Raw genomic sequence first — 17,418 nt, 5'->3', positions numbered from 1 at the left:
GCTGTGGATGCACTGCTGCTGTAGTTCCATTAATAAGTCAAACAGTAGAAGCTGGAATGTAAACCAGAGTTAAGGGATACCCACGGACTGCTGTCAGTCAGACAGGGGGAGGGATGTTTTGGAGTGTTCTGTCTCGAATATGAAGTCTCAGTGGATTAAATAAAACCATTTGCAGATGGTCTTAACAAGAATTTCTCTTTTCATTGCCCAGTCTTTGATTAAACTCTGGGGTTCTATGAATGAACACGCATTCCTGCCAACGCCGCCGCTGCCTTCCGACATCCTCACGTACACTGAGTTGGTGCTGGATGACCAGGGCCAGCTTGTGCACATGAATAGGCTGCCAGGAGGAAATGAGGCAAGTTGCACTTTCTTTAATGCTACTTTTCTTCCCATGTCCTGCAGTACCTTGTGGTTTGGACTAGGTTTGACAATGGTAATGAAAATTTACCAACCAGGCACAAGATCTATTCGTTCACTCTTTCAGAGATGAAATCTCTCCCTTGAAAATGAGGTTTTTGTTTCATTAAAAATTAATACCTTCCACACAATGGGTGTTTTAACCTCCACAGTAAATGATGATTCCATTTCAGGCCTGTGCCTATGCTGGTTTTCCTTCATAATTAAAAAGTGCTCATTCAGCGATTCCAGGTACCTGGGGTTTGTACTGGAGCAAAATCTGTTTTACAAGGCTAAATAGAAATGTTTTTATTTGCTTAAAAACCAAAAAGTATAAATGATTTTACGCTTTCCATTGAAATATTCACCCTGCAGTGTTTGTGTAGCAGGCACTGGCAAGGTGTGTGCAACATCCCCCTCTAGTGAATGATATACTTGAGACTAAGAACCTGCTAATGCTACTGGGGTAATAGAGCTGCTCCTTCAGGTGGAGCACGAAGGAGCTGTTGTGGTGGGGTTTGCTGGTGTGTCATTCCACCAGCAGACCAAAGATGCAGCATTGAAATGACCAGAGACTAAAGCTCACTGGTAGAAGATGTGTTTATTTCTTTTGCCAAGGCTGGGTGGGATTCAGTGAGTGAATTTTCCTACTGTCATTTAAATCTGAACACTTCCAAGTGGTGGTATCATTTATTTCTACTTGGCATCACTGAACTAGCACCATCCTTTTCCTAGATACATCAACTTCAGATTGCAAAAGCTCTGTTCAAAAACGTCAAGTATAGTGATGGGAGGAAATAGGAGTTTTCATCACTATTTACTGCATGTATCTTGTCAGGGGAAGGGTTTGAATATGATGTTTGCAGATTGAACCTAATCAGTACATGGTGACTAGGGGAGCTCTGCATCCTTGTCTTTCCCAGGCCTATAGGAGAACTGCTTTAACTAGTATAATTAAACCTGAAATGAGCTATTCCCTGCATTCTCAGTGAAAGCTGAGGCTGTGGTGCTGTGGAGGCTTATGCCATCATCTTTCTCTCTTTCTCTGTTCTCATTCAGCCTTTGAGTGGATGGTGGCTGGGGAAATAGCGAAGTCCCTCAGGGACGTAGCTCTGTTCTTGCTGAAATTACAAGCACAGAGCTGCCTGGGCATGAACATGTAGTGTTTACTCTGCCAGTATGAATACAAATAGTCTTATTATAAGAGATTCTGTACCCAAAGACAACCAAAAAAAAAAATTAGGAGGCTTTTTTAACCCTTGGTAGACTTAGTTATGTTCAATCTGTAAAGAAATTACATGGCTGTTGTGGTGCGTGCAGTGGTGTTATCTAAAGCACGGGTTCCAGCCTTGCCTCTGTGGCTGTTACGCCAAGGGGTTTAGTCACCGGAAAGTGAGATGGACAAGGGGGAAGCACGATGTTCCCCTGCATTTTTCAGTCTGGCTGCTGAAGTTCCCTTCCTGGGTTGGCATGGACTGTAACATGCTTTATAAAGACTTCTAGAATGGAGGTGAAATCCCAGCCCAGGGCTCGGTGTTGAGCCCCAGGAAGTGCCCTGTGCCTCCCTAGGGAGGCTCATGGATGTCAGCCCAGCCTGGCTGTAGCTGGACAAGTTGCTGTAGGACCGTGTGCAGCTGGGATGGGGTTTGAGGCTTTGGTATTGAATTGTGTCACAAGTCATCACCACACACAATAGAGCTCATTCACAGCTGAGAGGAAGAGGTTCCAGCAGCAGGCTGAAGGACAGGTGACATTCAGGAGGTGACGAGCTGCTGAACAGATTCATTCCTCTGTGCTGCACTTGCTTTATCTGGATGAGCTGACTTTAGGCTTTTATGGTTTAATTCCTTTCAGCTGAGGAAACACATTTTCACAAAGGCACACTCCAGATTCTCTTTCCAAAGGAGATGGCTGCAGGGGTGGAGAAGGAAGAGACGGGATGCTAGATAAATTCAGAGCATAAGCCTTTTCTTTGTTAAGGCTGTAAGTGGATCCATTCTGCTTTTGTTTGAGAATCAGTCTGCATGGCATCTGGGCAGAGAAATACAGCATCTTCTCTGCCAGGTAGCAAAGATCCCTGGGGTTGTCCATCAAGGTGGAAATAGCTGGTAGCATTGCACAGGAAGATGAGTCAGGCCACAGGGAGCAGGAGAAAATCATCGTCATCACGGACTGGTTTGGGTTGGAAGGGACCTTAAAGCTCATCCAGTTCAACCCCCTACCATGGTCAGGGACACCTTCCACTAGAGCAGGTTGCTCAAAATGTGAATTTCTTCTGCACTTCTTCCATATGATAAGGACCATTCTCAAAAACATGGCACATTTCCTTGGCTGTCTAAACTTGCCTGCATTTCTTAAGGAAGAGTGTTGTCCTCAAATAGATGTACTTGACTTCAGAATGCCAGAAGCCCCACATACACTGAAAATCACATTACAGGGGAGATGATCACTAACATAAGAGTCTTTGAATTTGGATTTGCTAAATAAGTGCTGTGTATTATGTTATACAGCAGTCCCCCAGCTTTGGTTAGTTAATGGTCAGTGCCAGTGGGATCTGTGCCTGAGATCCAGGGGTATGAGCTGTTTCCAGTTCAGCCCCAATGAGCTGAGTTACTAAAGAGGAAATGTCTGCTGAAATCTTCTGGCTATGGTAAATCTAGCTGCTCTTTAGTGCATTTCACTGTTGTACTTGGTTTAGATCAGACTCAAACACAGCTATTCCCATTGGAAGCTAGTGCCTCACCACTGTGATACCAGCTGTCCTCAGGTAGGCTTGTCTTTCCTGCTGGAGCTGTGCTACCCCCTATGAACAGTTACGTTTTCTGTCTGTGAAAATGGGTCAGGACACTGTTCCTCTCAAAGCATTCAGCTGGGCTGAGTGCTCTGATTGTTTTAGCTGGCAGGGAAATTGAGAAACCAGCAGAAAATCCAGGAGATTTGCGGTCAATGCATTCAGCGGGGTGGCAGCAACCGCAGTTCCGATCCCTGCTCCAACACAGGCAGAGCAGGAGCTGGGGGCTGAGTTTCTCCTGTCCTCTCGGAGTTCGCAGGTAGCATTCTATAACCTGTCTGTGTTTGCAGGAAAACCTGTGAAATGGGAATTTTCAACAACTTTCAGAGCACAAGAGGTGTTTCCCTGCTTAGCTCCTCGACCACTTCACCATAGCCCACCACCTCATTTGGCAGTGATTATCTCTTTGCTGGGAGTCTCAACAAAAGAAGCCAAGGACTTAATGGACCATGAAAATACAACTTGCTCTTTATTCCTACACGGTGCTTGCTCCTTCCGAGCAAGGATCCTGCCTCTTGCCACAGTGCATGGGGAGCATGCAGTGCTGCTGGCCCTGCTGCCTGGAACACATCGCTAATGCTGGGCTGCCTTCCAACCTCTTGTTCTCAGTGCAGCCAGAGCTCTGCCTGAAGCGCATCTGCTGTTTCTTTGGCCTGCAGACAGAGTCTTCTGGATGTTGCCTGGAGCTTTCTGCTGGATGGTTTCTGTTCTGGAGCCTTCATGTTAAGCTTGTGAACTGTGTCCTGCTCTCTAATTGCTCTCTTTTTCGGAGTTTGGTGGGTTTTTTGGGTGTTGGGTTGGCTTTTCTTTTGTGTGTGTCCCTTCTATTACTAGTCTGGCTGCTTTGACACCTCTGCTCATGTGTCAGACTCTTGTGATGAGCTCTGCCTGCTACCACAGGATTTCAGTAAGCCCACACCTTTGACAAGGCTGAATGTGCCACACTAAAAAGTGGAGAACAGTTTGTAACTAATCTCAGAGCCATCAGCTATAGAAGGGAGCTGAAGATGACAGTATTTTATCAGCAGAACCAAACACCAGTCGATAGCTCCCTGCTAAACGCTCCTGAGTACAGACTGAATAGACTTTGGGACAAATGGGGTATAATTTAGTGTACAATTGAGCATATCAAGAACTGGGGACCAGAGGTGGATGCTCGGCCTGACTCTTAAGATAGACACAGACCATTGGAAAGTACAGAGTTTATATAGGTGGGAAAAGTCCACTTGTAATTATTTGTAATCTTACATATTTTAACCTTAAATGGCTTTTAAGAAGAAGACTTTAAGAGAAGCCTCTGATTTCCCTCTGTAGTTACAAGGCTGTACTAAAAGGGGAAGATTTCTGTGTTACAAATGGTGTGAACACAGCAGTGAGCAGGGCTGGGGGTGCAGAACTGCTGGCAATTCACATGAAACACTTAGTTTAAAGACTTCAACTGTTGATTGCAGTGGCTCTGCTGATGGCAAGACCTGTAATGTAGTGACACCCACTTCAAATGCCCATTGAAGGTGGCTTTGTTCTGAAGATTAGCATATTAACTGAAGCCTTAGTGTGAAAAGGTAATTCCCTCAGCCTTTGTAAGACTTGTCATTCTTGAGCTGGGCATTCTGATGTTTTCCTCTAGCACTTTACGTATTTTGACTACAATTTGCCATGATCATCTGGCACTAGGACTGCACCATCCGCTGATAAAACCCAGCTCATCTTCAAGGGCAAGGAGAAAGTGAGGGCAAGGAGTGCCTGGAGCAACACCCCGTGTTACCCTTCAGCCCAGGCTCACGCAGTGTCCATGGAAAATGTGTCATTTTCCCTCTTGGCACTAGATGTCACAGTTTTCCCTTCTCAGCAGCATGAGGATCAGCAATAATCCATGATCAGAGCTGGTTGCTGGCAGGCTGTGAGAAGTTTGGCCAGGTGAAACTCAGGACGGTGGTGGGCAGAGGAAAAGTCCCTGCGTGGCCTGGGGCTGAAAGTGCAGCTTAATGAATATTATACAAGCAAAGCTTAATAGCTGAACTGCATGTTCTGCTTTGTCACCCCATGGTCCTGTGGTTAATGACAGGCACAGGGTATCAAAACCCCTCTAATGGCACTCTCTGGTGTATCTTTATCTGTCTGTAGCTTCACTGGATGCAGACTGTTTCAGCTGACGTTTTCAAGCCTCACACTCTGCCTAGGGAGAAGTTATTTACTGTTTAGTTTGGAAAGCTTCATCAAAAAAGCTTTTGTTGATGCAAAAGCCGCAGTGTTGTTCACGATTGACTTTGTGGGCTTGGAGCGTTAGATAGAGAATCTGGTTTGGGTTCAGCGTTAGGCCTTTCGCTATCCCCAGGAGACACTGCACAAGCTTCATTCCTTGCAGCACAGATGTGTGTACAGTAAAACCTCCTTGAACAGGTTATTTTGAGCTTTCCTTTTGGTGCTCTGTGTGTCCATCCACTTCCCCTGACCATGAGCTTAGTGCTCATTTCCACCCTAGCTTGCCATCTGAGCACCGTGCAGTCTAGTACAAAGAATCAGGACAGGACGAAGTCACATCTCCTTCAGTCCGTGGTGCCACACGATGCTTTCACTGAGCAAACCTTTGTCACGTTTCCTCCTGGAACCATTTCTTCCCATCTCTCAGCTTGGCTGTGTACTGTTGGGAAGGACCGTGCCAATGTGCGCTTGGCTCTGCCGCCTGCGACCGCGGCTTCGATGGCTAAATGACATCTCTTTCAGAGCCAAGAGGAGGATGAAGGAATCCTGGGTTTTGGCATTCACCCTTGTCAAGGCATTGAGGCTGAATGCCTCTAGCAGGATATGTACATCACACGCTGGTTTGGGGAGCTGGGTCATGCTGAAGGTAAACTCCACAGCTTTTGGTCACAGTGTGAGTAGGGATCTGAAGTTCGGGGCATCAGATTTGAATGATGAAAGACCAAAAGTTGCTACATCTGGGGATGTCTTTGATCCCTTTCTAAACATCCTTCATCCATGGCTGTGCAGCAGAGGGATTCAGCATCCTGGGGTGGTGGCCTCTGGTTTGCATCCAGAACAGACAGAGGTTGTAAAGGGGTAGTAAACCCCATGTTCCTTGATTTAACATGTCAGAACATGCAGGTACAGCAGGGGAAAAAAACAGGCTTTCATTAATGTTCAGCTTGAGCATTCCCAGTGCTCACATACCAGACCCCTTCAACTCTTGCATTTCCTTTCTTATTATAACTTTTGTATGTAATAAATAGTGACATACAAATGTATTCATGCTTTCTATCTGTTCTTACATATAAAACTTATATATGATGTAGGTACCACGGAATGGGAACAAGTCAGAATCCTTACCAGAGTTCTCTGAGCTCAGTTGTCCTACTTAGAGATTTCACAGCCCACATTCAGGTCTCCAAATTGGGATGTAAATAAGTAAAAATGAAGCATGATCAAGTACTTCAGCTCAAGCATCACCCTTGTGAGAGAAGCTGAGTAAACCAACACAACTGGCACGGCTCAAGCGTAGATGCTGTCAAATACTAAACTGCTCTCATTTACATCAGCTTTTGTCAGCTGTGCTTCTCCAGGAATTACAGATCCTGCCAGACAGAGACCATAAAGCTCCCTATGCCTGGACACCAGCCCCTGTTTGCCTTGGCTGCCTCCCGTTCCGAGCCTCTTGTGCCTCCAGGAGGAGCTGGGATCGGTTTCTTCCCCATTCCCCTCGGTGCCTGTTGTCAACAGCTCCGGCTGCCACTCGCAGTCGATTCGTAACTGCATCAGTGTGTGTATTACTGTTTCCATCGATAGCGCAATTAATGTTGAAGTCAATTTTGGTGTTAATTTTAGGCCATGATTAGTGTTGACACTGTGTGTCAAACTAACGGCATTTATGAGCACCATGAAAACGAACGTTAGTTAATATTGTGCTTTTACTATCTGTTAATGGTTACATTAAGCCAAAGCTCTAGTGGGAGAAGATGTGTGTAAAATTATATATCTAAAACTTGTGTGTAATGTATGTGTGTCGTGCGAGTTGGCATTGCTGCTGTGCTATTCAGGGAGCAAATGACATCTGAGCGCTGAATCCTAATCACAGTTTGGAACATCAGAAATAATGATCACTTCTGATCGGAGGTTGTGAATAATTCATCTGCTTTGATTTCCACGTTCTGTCCAGTGATACTTTTCAAACCAAATGTGTTCCTACAGGAGAATAATGGCCCCACTTCTTATGGAAATACCGGGGCACAAATCATTTTGCCAACATAAAAACAGTTAAATAAGATGGTTCCTGGTTTCATTTTTCCCCTCCCTCTCGCCTTCATTCCTGGCCATGCTGGGAATAGAGCTGGGGCAGCAGCAGCTCTTCCAACCTGTGCTGGCTCTTAACAGGAGCCCGTTTTGAAGGCACTGCTTCTTACCATCACCCAGCCTTGTTCTGGCAGTGCTCTTACGTGATTAGCTCAGCCTGTCTAATTAACCTGTGAACTCACCACTTTTTGGCATGCTGCGCTTAACTTCAAAATCTCCTTTTTTCCCCTCAAACAGGGAGCCAGCTTCCCCTGCCCCTAAATTTAAACAGAATCCACGTTGTTCATAGCAAAACCATCCTTAGTTGTGCTCTGTGCTTTTTATTACTGGATAAGTGGCACAAAACACGCTGTGTATGGGGGAGGCAGGAAGACACAAGTTAGTAAAGTGGTGCACTTGAATTCTTCTTAACCTGCTCCGTGTTTGTCAGCTATAAACTATTTCTCTCTTTACTATGCCCTGGCTAGGTAGTTTATCCTGTTCTACTTACCAGCATTAACAAAAGGGATTTTATTTATGTAGAGGATGCACAGTCTCAGGTTAGGAAACTATTCCAAGAATTCTATTGTATTCTGAGTTATCTAAATAGGAAAAGCTTTTAATTTTCCTGTTTTCTGTGCTGTCAAAAATCAACAAGTTGATGAAAGCAAGGAAAATCCCTTAGATGCATAGGTGAGAACCTGTGGCCCCAGTCCTGGGTGCTGATGGAGCTCAGTCACTGGTCCCTAAGCCCTGGGGTGAGTGTTAAGTCACCTGCCTCACAGGTGAGCTGTGGGTGCCAGGATGTTAGTGCCAGTTCATGGTGGTTATCATGCAGGTTTCTGGCAGTGGCTTCATGTGTTTCCATCTTGCACTTTACTGTGGCAATGAGTATTTAGCAAGTATAAAGCCTGAGCCATCTGAGTTGCTTGTGTGGGTTGTGCTCATTTAATGGTGCCTGGAGCTTCCCAGCGTGGTCCTGGCTGATGGGGTCAGTGCAGCTGCAGGGGCACCCTGTAAAAGCCCTGTAAATCGGTGTTTGTGCCATTTTGGGTGGTGCAGTTTTAAAGAGAACGTTCCCCCATCTTCCCTGTGGGTTTCCATCAGTAACTGGAGCTGGTTTCTGAGGTGGTATCAGAAAGTTCTGTAAGTGCCCACTTCCGGATTTTAGTTGTGGCAGGGATAAAAAAAGCTCTGTGAAGGATGGTAAAGAACTGAGCTGCAGTAGGTGTCAGGGTATAGGCAGCCATCCCTTACTTCTTAATCTTGAAGTCTTTAACTTTGGATTTGCAGCCTTTTTTAACTTGCTGTTTCTAACTGCAGGCTTGAGAGTTAGCACAGAAGCACACTGTCCAGCCCCTGGCATCTCTTTCTCTGCTATGAAAGTCCTTCAGCAGAAGAGCATAAGTCCCAAGGAGCCTGTGTGGCTTTGTTTGGGATCCATTAGGTTCCTCTGCCAGGCTCTGGACTTGTCTCTGTGACCCCCAGTCTCTCTGTACCCACTTGTTTTACATCAATACAACTTTTTCCTATAATTTGGCAAGAGTACTGGTATTTGAGCAAAGCATCCCACTGCCTTCTAGGGGTTTATCCTCCTGCCTTTCAAAGTGCTGCAGTATCTCTCTCTTCCAAAGGCTGCAGTTGGATGCTGAGATGTAACTGTAAATCTGCAAATACTCAGAGGCAAACACATGAATCCCTTACGACACATCAGTCAAAATAGCAGCGGGTGGAACTGAGGGGAAGGTGAACTGAAACACCCTCATTCTGTTAACTTGCAATCTCAGCTCTCGGAATGGGAGGTGCAAGGGAAAGGAGCTGCCAGTAGCCAGTTGTAATGGCTTTGGATTGCTGCCTGCTTTACTTCCAATGACCCTTTGATTAATTCCTCTCCCATTTTATTTTTTTTAATGAGCCTATTATGGCATATCTTATTGCAGATGTTGATTGGATCTCAACTGTGTATTGTGCCGTTTTGATTTGGATTAAATGGCACATATCTATCTGCTGCTTCTCCCCTCTCCCCCTCCTGCTTTAGTTCATCATGTTCGGAATTCAGAGTCTCCACAATGAGAGTTTCAACCCTCCTGATAGCAGAGGATGTGCAATCGGCTTGAGGAATGTGTACTCAGAGCTTATGATCCTTGGGCAAGCGGAGACTGGGTGATGCATGTGGCTTTCAAGGGACGCTGCTATTTCCATCTGTTAATGGCATTCCAGGATGGCCAAGTCCCCAGTGCAGCGATATGTGGCAGCTGAGAGATGGGAGATGCAGGTTGCTGATCTCCATAAGATGGGTCAGAAGAGATCATCTGGTGATTTTAAAAAGAGAAATATGCAGCAAAAAACATTACTTATCCAGGCAGGTTTGGAAAGAAACTGCTGCAATGTTTGGTAAGCAAAAAGGGAAGAGCCAAAGAAATGAAAGGAAGGGCAGAAAAAAAATAATGGAGGCACTTATGAATAAAAGGATGATTAAAATGAGGGAAGGGTGACAGAGAAACAGGGTGCGAGGTTCTGGGGTGATACCTGGGTATCCTAAGCAGGTGGTCAGGAGTCTGTACTGCAGCACATCCATCCTCACCCTGGGAGCTCTGGCACACGGAGTAAATGCAGCACCCTGAGAGGGGTGTCTGCAGAATGTGTTTTGGACCCATGACACATCCCTGAATGGGGAAAGAGGGAGCCAGTGTTGGTGTCTGGTGTGGGAAGAGCAATGGAGAATGTGCTGCAGGGAGTCTGGGAGGCACTGAGACTTCCCAGCTGTGTTCCACACTGGCAGCACATACCAGAGGTGGTCTTGTCGGAGTTCCCAAAGGAAATACACCAAGTGCAACACACAGTAAAGTGCATAATTCCCCCCTTTCCCGTCTTGAAGATCTACACTTAGTTGTTGTTGTTCTCTGCTCTTTGATTGCAGGTTGGGATGGTGGCCTGGAAGATGACTCTGAAGACCCCGGAGTATCCCGAAGGGCGTGATATCATTGTCATTGGCAATGACATTACATACCGGATCGGCTCTTTCGGGCCTCAAGAGGATGTGCTGTTCCTGAGGGCCTCAGAGCTTGCTCGGACACATGGCATCCCCCGTATCTATGTGGCTGCCAACAGTGGAGCCAGGATTGGTTTGGCTGAGGAGATTCGGCATATGTTCCAAGTAGCTTGGGAAGACCCTAATGACCCATACAAGGTAAGGAGGTACAGGGGTCACAGGCGAAGCTCTGCAGCATCTTACTTTTATACTACTTCTTTTAATAGAGGTGAGGGTAAATGTTTGCCAGACTGTTAGATCCAAAGTTTTCCTTGCTATTGGATCTCTCAGGCAGCAGTATTGGCATCCGGAATGAACTGGAGCTAAATGCTGAAAGCATCCCTCAGCTGGAGCTCTGATGTTAAGAGCGGATTTTTTTGCTGCTGTCTGGGATTAAATCCTGCTCCCTCAGAACATTCTTTTTGGAAGCGGTTATTGGGAATTCAGAAGGGAGTCCGGGTGGGAATTAGATGAACTGTTTTTCCCTGCAGGGATACAAATACTTGTACCTGACTCCTCAAGACTATAAGAAAGTGAGTGCCCTGAACTCAGTTCACTGTGAACATGTGGAGGACAATGGAGAGTCCAGGTAAGCACAGACAGGTCAGGATGAAAACCTTTCTGTTCGGTACGTGCTTAAGTACTTTGCTTAGCAAGGGCCTAGTGGAAAAGACAGAAGCCAGTCTGAGGGTGCTGGGTAAGAGGGGATTGTGCTGAGGAAGGAAGTCATGAAAGATGTAAAGGAAAGGTAAGACCCTCATTATAGTCTCTTGTTTCTTTTTCCTTTGAGCTGCATTCTCTTCCTTTCTGGCCCTTTTTCCTATAATCAGCCTGCTCCTCATGGCCTGTTGGAATGACAGAATGACTTTTCCATGGGCAGTCCCCTCCCTTGGCATTTCCTCTTTGCAGTGCTGCTTTGCCTACTCCGATGCAGGACTGTTTCATGCAGAATGAGCCCATGTACTGGTCCTGGCTGGGTTTTATGCACATTATTCTTTAGAGCCTTAATGATATTTAGTCACTTTCCATTTCCTGGATAGCAAACTGATTCAGCAAATCATTGGACCTTGTGACTCAAAGGCTGTATGTGTCTCCCTCAGGTATAAGATAACAGATATTATCGGAAAGGAAGATGGACTTGGAACAGAGAACCTCAGAGGATCTGGCATGATTGCTGGAGAATCATCTTTAGCCTATGAGAGTGTTATCACCATCAACTTGGTAATCCCCCACTGCTTTCTGTTCTTCAGATTATTGTCTGCTTCAGCTAAAAACCCTGCAGTGATATCCAGAAGGGACATCTGGGATCAGACTTCTGGGTGTTATGAATTGGCTCCCGTAGGCTTTGAGCAGTGCCACTGGCACCACTGTGGAGCTGGGGCCCTTCCAGGCTAAATTTAAAATGCTTGTAGGAGACTGTTATTTGGCTTCATATTTGCTCAGTCTCTAAGTTGCAAAGTCTCTTTTTTAAAGTAAAGATACCGTGTTTTACCTAAAAATAGAATCTGGAGTTTTGCAGTGAGAACAGGTTTTACAGCCTTGTAATACAGACGTGCCTAGCGTTATCCAAGTGTTTGAATCAGAGGGATTTGGCTGTGTGGTAAGACAGAAATCAATGTAATTGCTTTATTTCCTTAAGGTTACATGTCGGGCAATTGGAATTGGAGCTTACCTTGTCCGGCTGGGTCAGAGGACTATCCAGGTGGAGAACTCTCACATAATCCTGACTGGCTGTGGAGCCCTCAACAAAGTGAGTCTTTATGTGTTTCAGTCTTCAGAGCTATGTGAATTGAGCTGGTTTTGTGAGTTCTGCTGGAGGCTCGGGGAGCTGCCACCACTCTGTGTCACTGTGCTCGGTCACTTTTGTTTTCTTCCTTCTGAGGCTCCTTTTGATGAAGGAGACCCAACACAGGGCGGCAGGTGTGGAACTTGCCTTAGCAGTGTCTTTCCTTTGCTCTCTGGTCAGAAAACAGTCCTTTCTTGACAAGAGCATCATACCAACAGCCAGAGGCACTGTTCCAGGCATCCCGGCTGGAGATTGGCAGGGCACCTCGGCACAACTGCTGGTTAAAGAGCTTGAGCATGAGCCAGGTGAAGGGGAAGAGGGAGAAGCAGCTTCTAACATAGTGTTGTGGTTTAACCCCAGCTGAAACCAGGCCACGTAGGTTGTGTGCAGTGACTAAATGACAGCAGTGGGGAAGTCCACAACCGGGCAGCATCTTCTTCCCCCCACTGTGTACTGTGATGGAGGAAACGGGGCTGTTTCCAGTGTCTGGAAGCTTGTGTTTCAAAATTCATGGGCCCGAATCTCCCCGAGCTTTCAGCCATCCCCAGCATTGGGGATGGGGGGGGAGCAGTGAAGCCTGATGAGGGGTGTGTGGATGGAGATTTCCCAGGGGTCGGGAATGCTGTGGACATCTCGGCTGTGGGAGCAGGAGGAATGCCTCAGGCTGTAAGAAAACTTACTGCTTTCACTCCTAAAGTGGCTCTTCTTCCCCCCCCCTTCACCAGAGGTGCTTTTTCTCCCTTTGCTGCCCCAAGCCTATGAATACCACAGCCTCCAGCTCCTTGTCTGAGGCAGGCACGGCTCTGTTCTCATCCCTCTCACTGAGGGCTTTGTTTACATGGGAGTTGGGATTGTGCGGCGCGAGTGCCCTTCCCATTGTGCAGCTTTGTTCTCAGGCCCTCTCCAGCACCTGGGGTGGTTGTGCTCCACGGCAAGCTGTGTTTCAAGGAGTGCCTGCCTGACAATGGGAGATAAAAGGAAAATAGTCTCTCGTTGAATTATTTCCCTGAATAAAGGGGGCTCTGCAGAAAATGAAGCATTGATCCTATCAACTCTAGGATGCAGTACCCTCAGTTAGATCTCTTACACACGTCACACACCTGCAGCAATGGAAGGAAAAGAGGCATTTGAAGATCCATCCTTTAAAAAGAAATTGAGTCAGTTTAGTGCTTGCTCAAGTGGAGTAAGTTGCCTGGTTCCAGCTGTCATTTGGGAGGGATCGGGGCCCTGCAGAGTTTCCCAGATGGCCGGGCCAGGCTGTTCAGTCCTTCTTTCCTCCTCTCTTCTTCCCAGGTCTGACTGCTCTCTCTACCCATGGAGTGAATGTTTTCATAGGATTAGATTAATCTCACTACATTTTAGGCACTTAAAAATTAAGGATTTACCCTAAATTAAGGCTTCCGTCAGCAGGTTTAGGCAGGAGGAGATGCTTTCTGGGGGGTGACTTAGCCCATTCCAAGTTTTCCTCCCTGCGCATGTGTTTTTATGTAAGCATTGAACCTCTACCTGGCTAAAGGTCAGGCAAAGGAGGAATCTGTTCCATCCTATCCAGCTTTCCCAGTGAGACAGCGAAGCCCAGACCCTATAAGTTTACCTGTCCTTGAATAGGGGGAGACTGGGAACCCAGTTCTGGTCAGAGCTTTTTGAATGGATGCAGCTATAATTGTGTCCCAGAAGAGTGGTGTCCAGTGCTAACCTGAAGTGACCAAGCTTAGTCCAGGGGGGATCTTAAGGAGAGTGTGAAGCAATGGTGAATGCTAATGCAGGATCTACTTCAGGCTTACCCTCTGTATCCCTGTTCTTCCATGTAAACTGTTAAACTCCTGGGTTTGAATTTAGATGGACAGTTTGAACTTTCTTTTGGCTAGAAAGTGGCTGGCCCAGTGTCAGCCAGGGCCAGCTAAGCAAAGTCTTCCTTTGTCAGGAATGCAGAGGCTCTTGGGATGTGATGTATGAGGAGTTCTTGTTCATTCACATGAATAAGACTCCAGAAGGGTCTCATGGTGGAAACCCACTGTAGTGCTCCTCTGTGGAGCGGGTGAGCTCTGCTGCTTCTTGTTCCCTTAGAGCAGATGGCAAGAAGAGCCTGTGCAGGAAAGCCCAGTGCTTTACTGCATGGGAATCAAAGGTCTCCAGTCCCGCTGACAGGGTCTGGAGGAAAGATCATGGCTGAAACAGAAGTAAATGCAAACTGCTGCCTTGCCTGACAGTTGCAACTGCAGGTATCCTGACCCAGTTGTATGGAAATATTCCTTGAGCTTTTCCCAGTTAGGTCCCTGAGATCTGGGACAGGTTTTTCCATTGCTGACTTTTAACTGCTGTCTTCCTGGAGGATGCTCTGCAAAGCTTACGCGTGGTCTTGTGTCTACAGACCCATCTTCAGAATGTCTTCTCTCTGGAGGAAGAGAGCATGCAGTGCAGAAATGGGGACAATTGGGCTTTCAGGGAGCAGTGAGGGGGCTTCTGGGCTGGTTTTGAGTTTTGGTTTGAATTTCCTTTATTGAAATACTGGATTCTTTCTCATTTAAAGGGGGAGCAGAGGGGGGCTGTGACAAACGTTCTGTGCCAGCAGATCTGTTGCTGGTCTTGTTCATTATCATTATGTAAAACCAGCCTGAGGGTTTAGGTGTAGAGGGAAAGGTCCAGCTGCCAAAACCAGACTGTAACCTATAACTTAGATGATGAGCTCAAGGTCAATAGCATTTTTAGCTGGAGCTAATGTTTGGTTCTGGAGGTTGCTTAATCACGTGCTGGCTGTGTCTGTGTCACTGCTTTATAAGTAGAGAGGGACATCACTGCGAGACACCTGAAACAGGCAGGTTTAAGCATTCTCTCAGCCCCATTGCCTGTAAGGGGTGACAAGAAGCAGCACAGGAGCCGTGTGAGGCTTCCCTCTGCTCCTGATGAAGCTGTCTTTGTTCCTAGCCCACATCGACAGGCGTGGGGGGAAGACCTGGGCCAAAGGTGGCGATGCTCCGTGGTGGGGACACAGCTCTCTGCATGCGGGGCACTGGGGCTGCGTTTCATCCGTCCCCCTTTTGTCTTCCCCCAGTGCATTTCAGCAGGGGGTGGAGAGGTGGAAATGACATTTCATTCCTGTGCCGGGAGCGTGTGCGCGCGCCTGTGCCGAGCCCGCTGACCCCCCTGGAAATGGAAATAATGATAATGCGCGTCTCCTGACTGCATCAAAGTATCAGCACATCAAAAGCCAGGAGGCATGAAATGCAAATGATAAAGTGAAAGCAGATGGATTGTGCATGATCGCCTGATGCCCAATGAATTTTAAGAGCTGCTGGTTCACATGGGGAGAGGGGCTGAAATAAACACGTTATCCCGGCAATTCTGCTTTTTGTTCTCTGCTGCTCACTCCTGACAATATTTTTTCACACTCCAGCGAGCAGCCACTCCATCTCCCTCCCTCTCCCTCTCCTGGCTCTCTCCCTCCCTCTCTTTCTCTCTCTCTAGTGCTGTCTACCTCGCACACGTCTCGGGTCATGTCGCCGCAGCTCCGGTGGAAATAATAAGATCTAAAGCACGAGGTTGTTATTTGCATAGAAATAGCATGGAGCCCCAGGCAGCGCGGGGGAAGGACACAGAGATCATTTGTCTAAAATTTTAATGAAAACTTTTGCTGAGGCAGAGGTTTTTATGTGTATATATATATATATTTTAACTTTGCCTCCCCCTTTTTGCCACCCCCCACTTCCTCCTTCAACTCCCTTTCCCCCGATTTCATCTCTAACAGGTTAATTTCCACTGGTTTTCTTTCTAATAGAGGGAAGAAGAGCCCCAGCGCTCCCTGTTTATGCATTGCTCAGCTGGTTCAAGCTTCCAGTCCTCACAAGGATGTTCCCAAGCCTGTGGCTGACCTATTTGTAATGAGTTTGCTCCTGTTTGTCTTTTGTGTTGAAGAGGAAGCCTGTCTTTAAGGCTGTTTTGTTAATATAAACAAATAGTGGCTCTCAATCACATCTCTACAGAGACATGTCTTGGGCTTCCTCTAAGGGAAGCCAGGTTTAGCAGAGATCTTCAGAACCCTCTACTACTAACTTGATACACATCAGCATTAGAGAGAGGTCTTCAGAACCCTCATCCTAACTATTCTATGATTCTATGATACGCATCAGTGTTATAGAGAGGTCTTCAGAACCCTCTACTAACATGATATGCATCAGTGTTATAGAGAGGTTTTCAGACCCCTCTGCTAACTTGATACGCATCAGTGTTATAGAGAGATCTTCAGAACCCTCTACTAACTTGGTACACATCAGACTGTTATAGACATGGTCAACCTGGTAATCTCATTTTATTTTCTGAGTGATGATGGACTGTCCCCCACACTGCACTTCACAACAGGACATCTAAAGTGGTCATCACTTCTGGAGGTGAAGGGAAGAATGTAACCAGCAGTATTCTGTTTCCTCTCCTCCTGTTTAGCTTTATTTCCCCCCAGTGGTATCCTATAGTACGTAGGGAAAGAGGCAGTGAAGGTGAAGAGTCAGAAGCCACTCCAGTCTGAGATGTTCAAAGCACAGCTCAGAACCAGAACTCTGGGTCTTATTTTCCAGTGTGCAGCCCGCTGCCTGGTTATGGTGTGACATGTTTGCTCAGCAGTTACCTGCTGGCAGCTTGGCCTTGAATCCTTAGTTCATTTGTATTTGGGATGTGTTTTGAGCTCATCAGATGGGAAGTACCTGCATTGGCAGGGTGGGTAACCCCATCCTCAGGATTTCTTTCTGTGGAAGGTTTTGCCTTCAAAATGACCTTAATTTAAACAGTGTATCTGCTTGTATAACCTATTCTAGACCTGAAAGAGGTCAGGAACTAACCAACCAGGTTAGTAATGCACTGTTTCTAGTGCTGAGAATTGGTGGGTTTTAGGGGGAGAAAACACTTCTGAAGAACAGCTTTTAGAGGGGTGTTTGTGAGGTGAACTGAGGAGTGGAACCTTGATTGTTTGCTAAGGCAACATGTAAATATCCAAAGAACTTCCAAGCCTTTGTCCAATGACCTTTCTTGAGTAGCTCTTCCGCCGATGCAGACATGACTGTGGTGGTGAGGACGTTAACGTGATGGGCAGTGGAGTGTATGTGTCAATCAGGTGACTGTGGGTGAGTCCCTGAGGACTTGTTGATACAACAGACC

At 46.6% G+C, this 17,418-nt stretch overlaps 1 protein-coding gene across 7 annotated transcripts in view; it reads left to right on the top strand.

Annotated features, from left to right (window-relative positions):
* ACACA (acetyl-CoA carboxylase alpha) overlaps positions 1–17,418 on the top strand; it is a 116,162-nt gene that overhangs the window by 65,448 nt on the left and 33,296 nt on the right. For 6 of the 7 annotated variants that reach the window (XM_065694274.1, XM_065694275.1, XM_065694276.1 and 3 more), the window contains 5 exons: positions 212–358; positions 10,377–10,646; positions 10,979–11,076; positions 11,588–11,708; positions 12,127–12,237. In XM_065694274.1, coding sequence (XP_065550346.1) covers positions 212–358; positions 10,377–10,646; positions 10,979–11,076; positions 11,588–11,708; positions 12,127–12,237 — 747 coding nt within the window. Of the gene's footprint in view, positions 1–211; positions 359–3,480; positions 7,452–10,376; positions 10,647–10,978; positions 11,077–11,587; positions 11,709–12,126; positions 12,238–17,418 lie in introns of those variants that run through there. The other variant, XM_065694279.1, reaches the window with a different exon arrangement.

Source organism: Lathamus discolor, chromosome 14, assembly GCF_037157495.1.
Source record: "Lathamus discolor isolate bLatDis1 chromosome 14, bLatDis1.hap1, whole genome shotgun sequence".
Lineage (NCBI taxonomy): Eukaryota > Metazoa > Chordata > Aves > Psittaciformes > Psittacidae > Lathamus > Lathamus discolor.
Note: the sequence above shows the minus strand (reverse complement) of the source record. Positions and strands in the feature narration are given on the sequence as shown.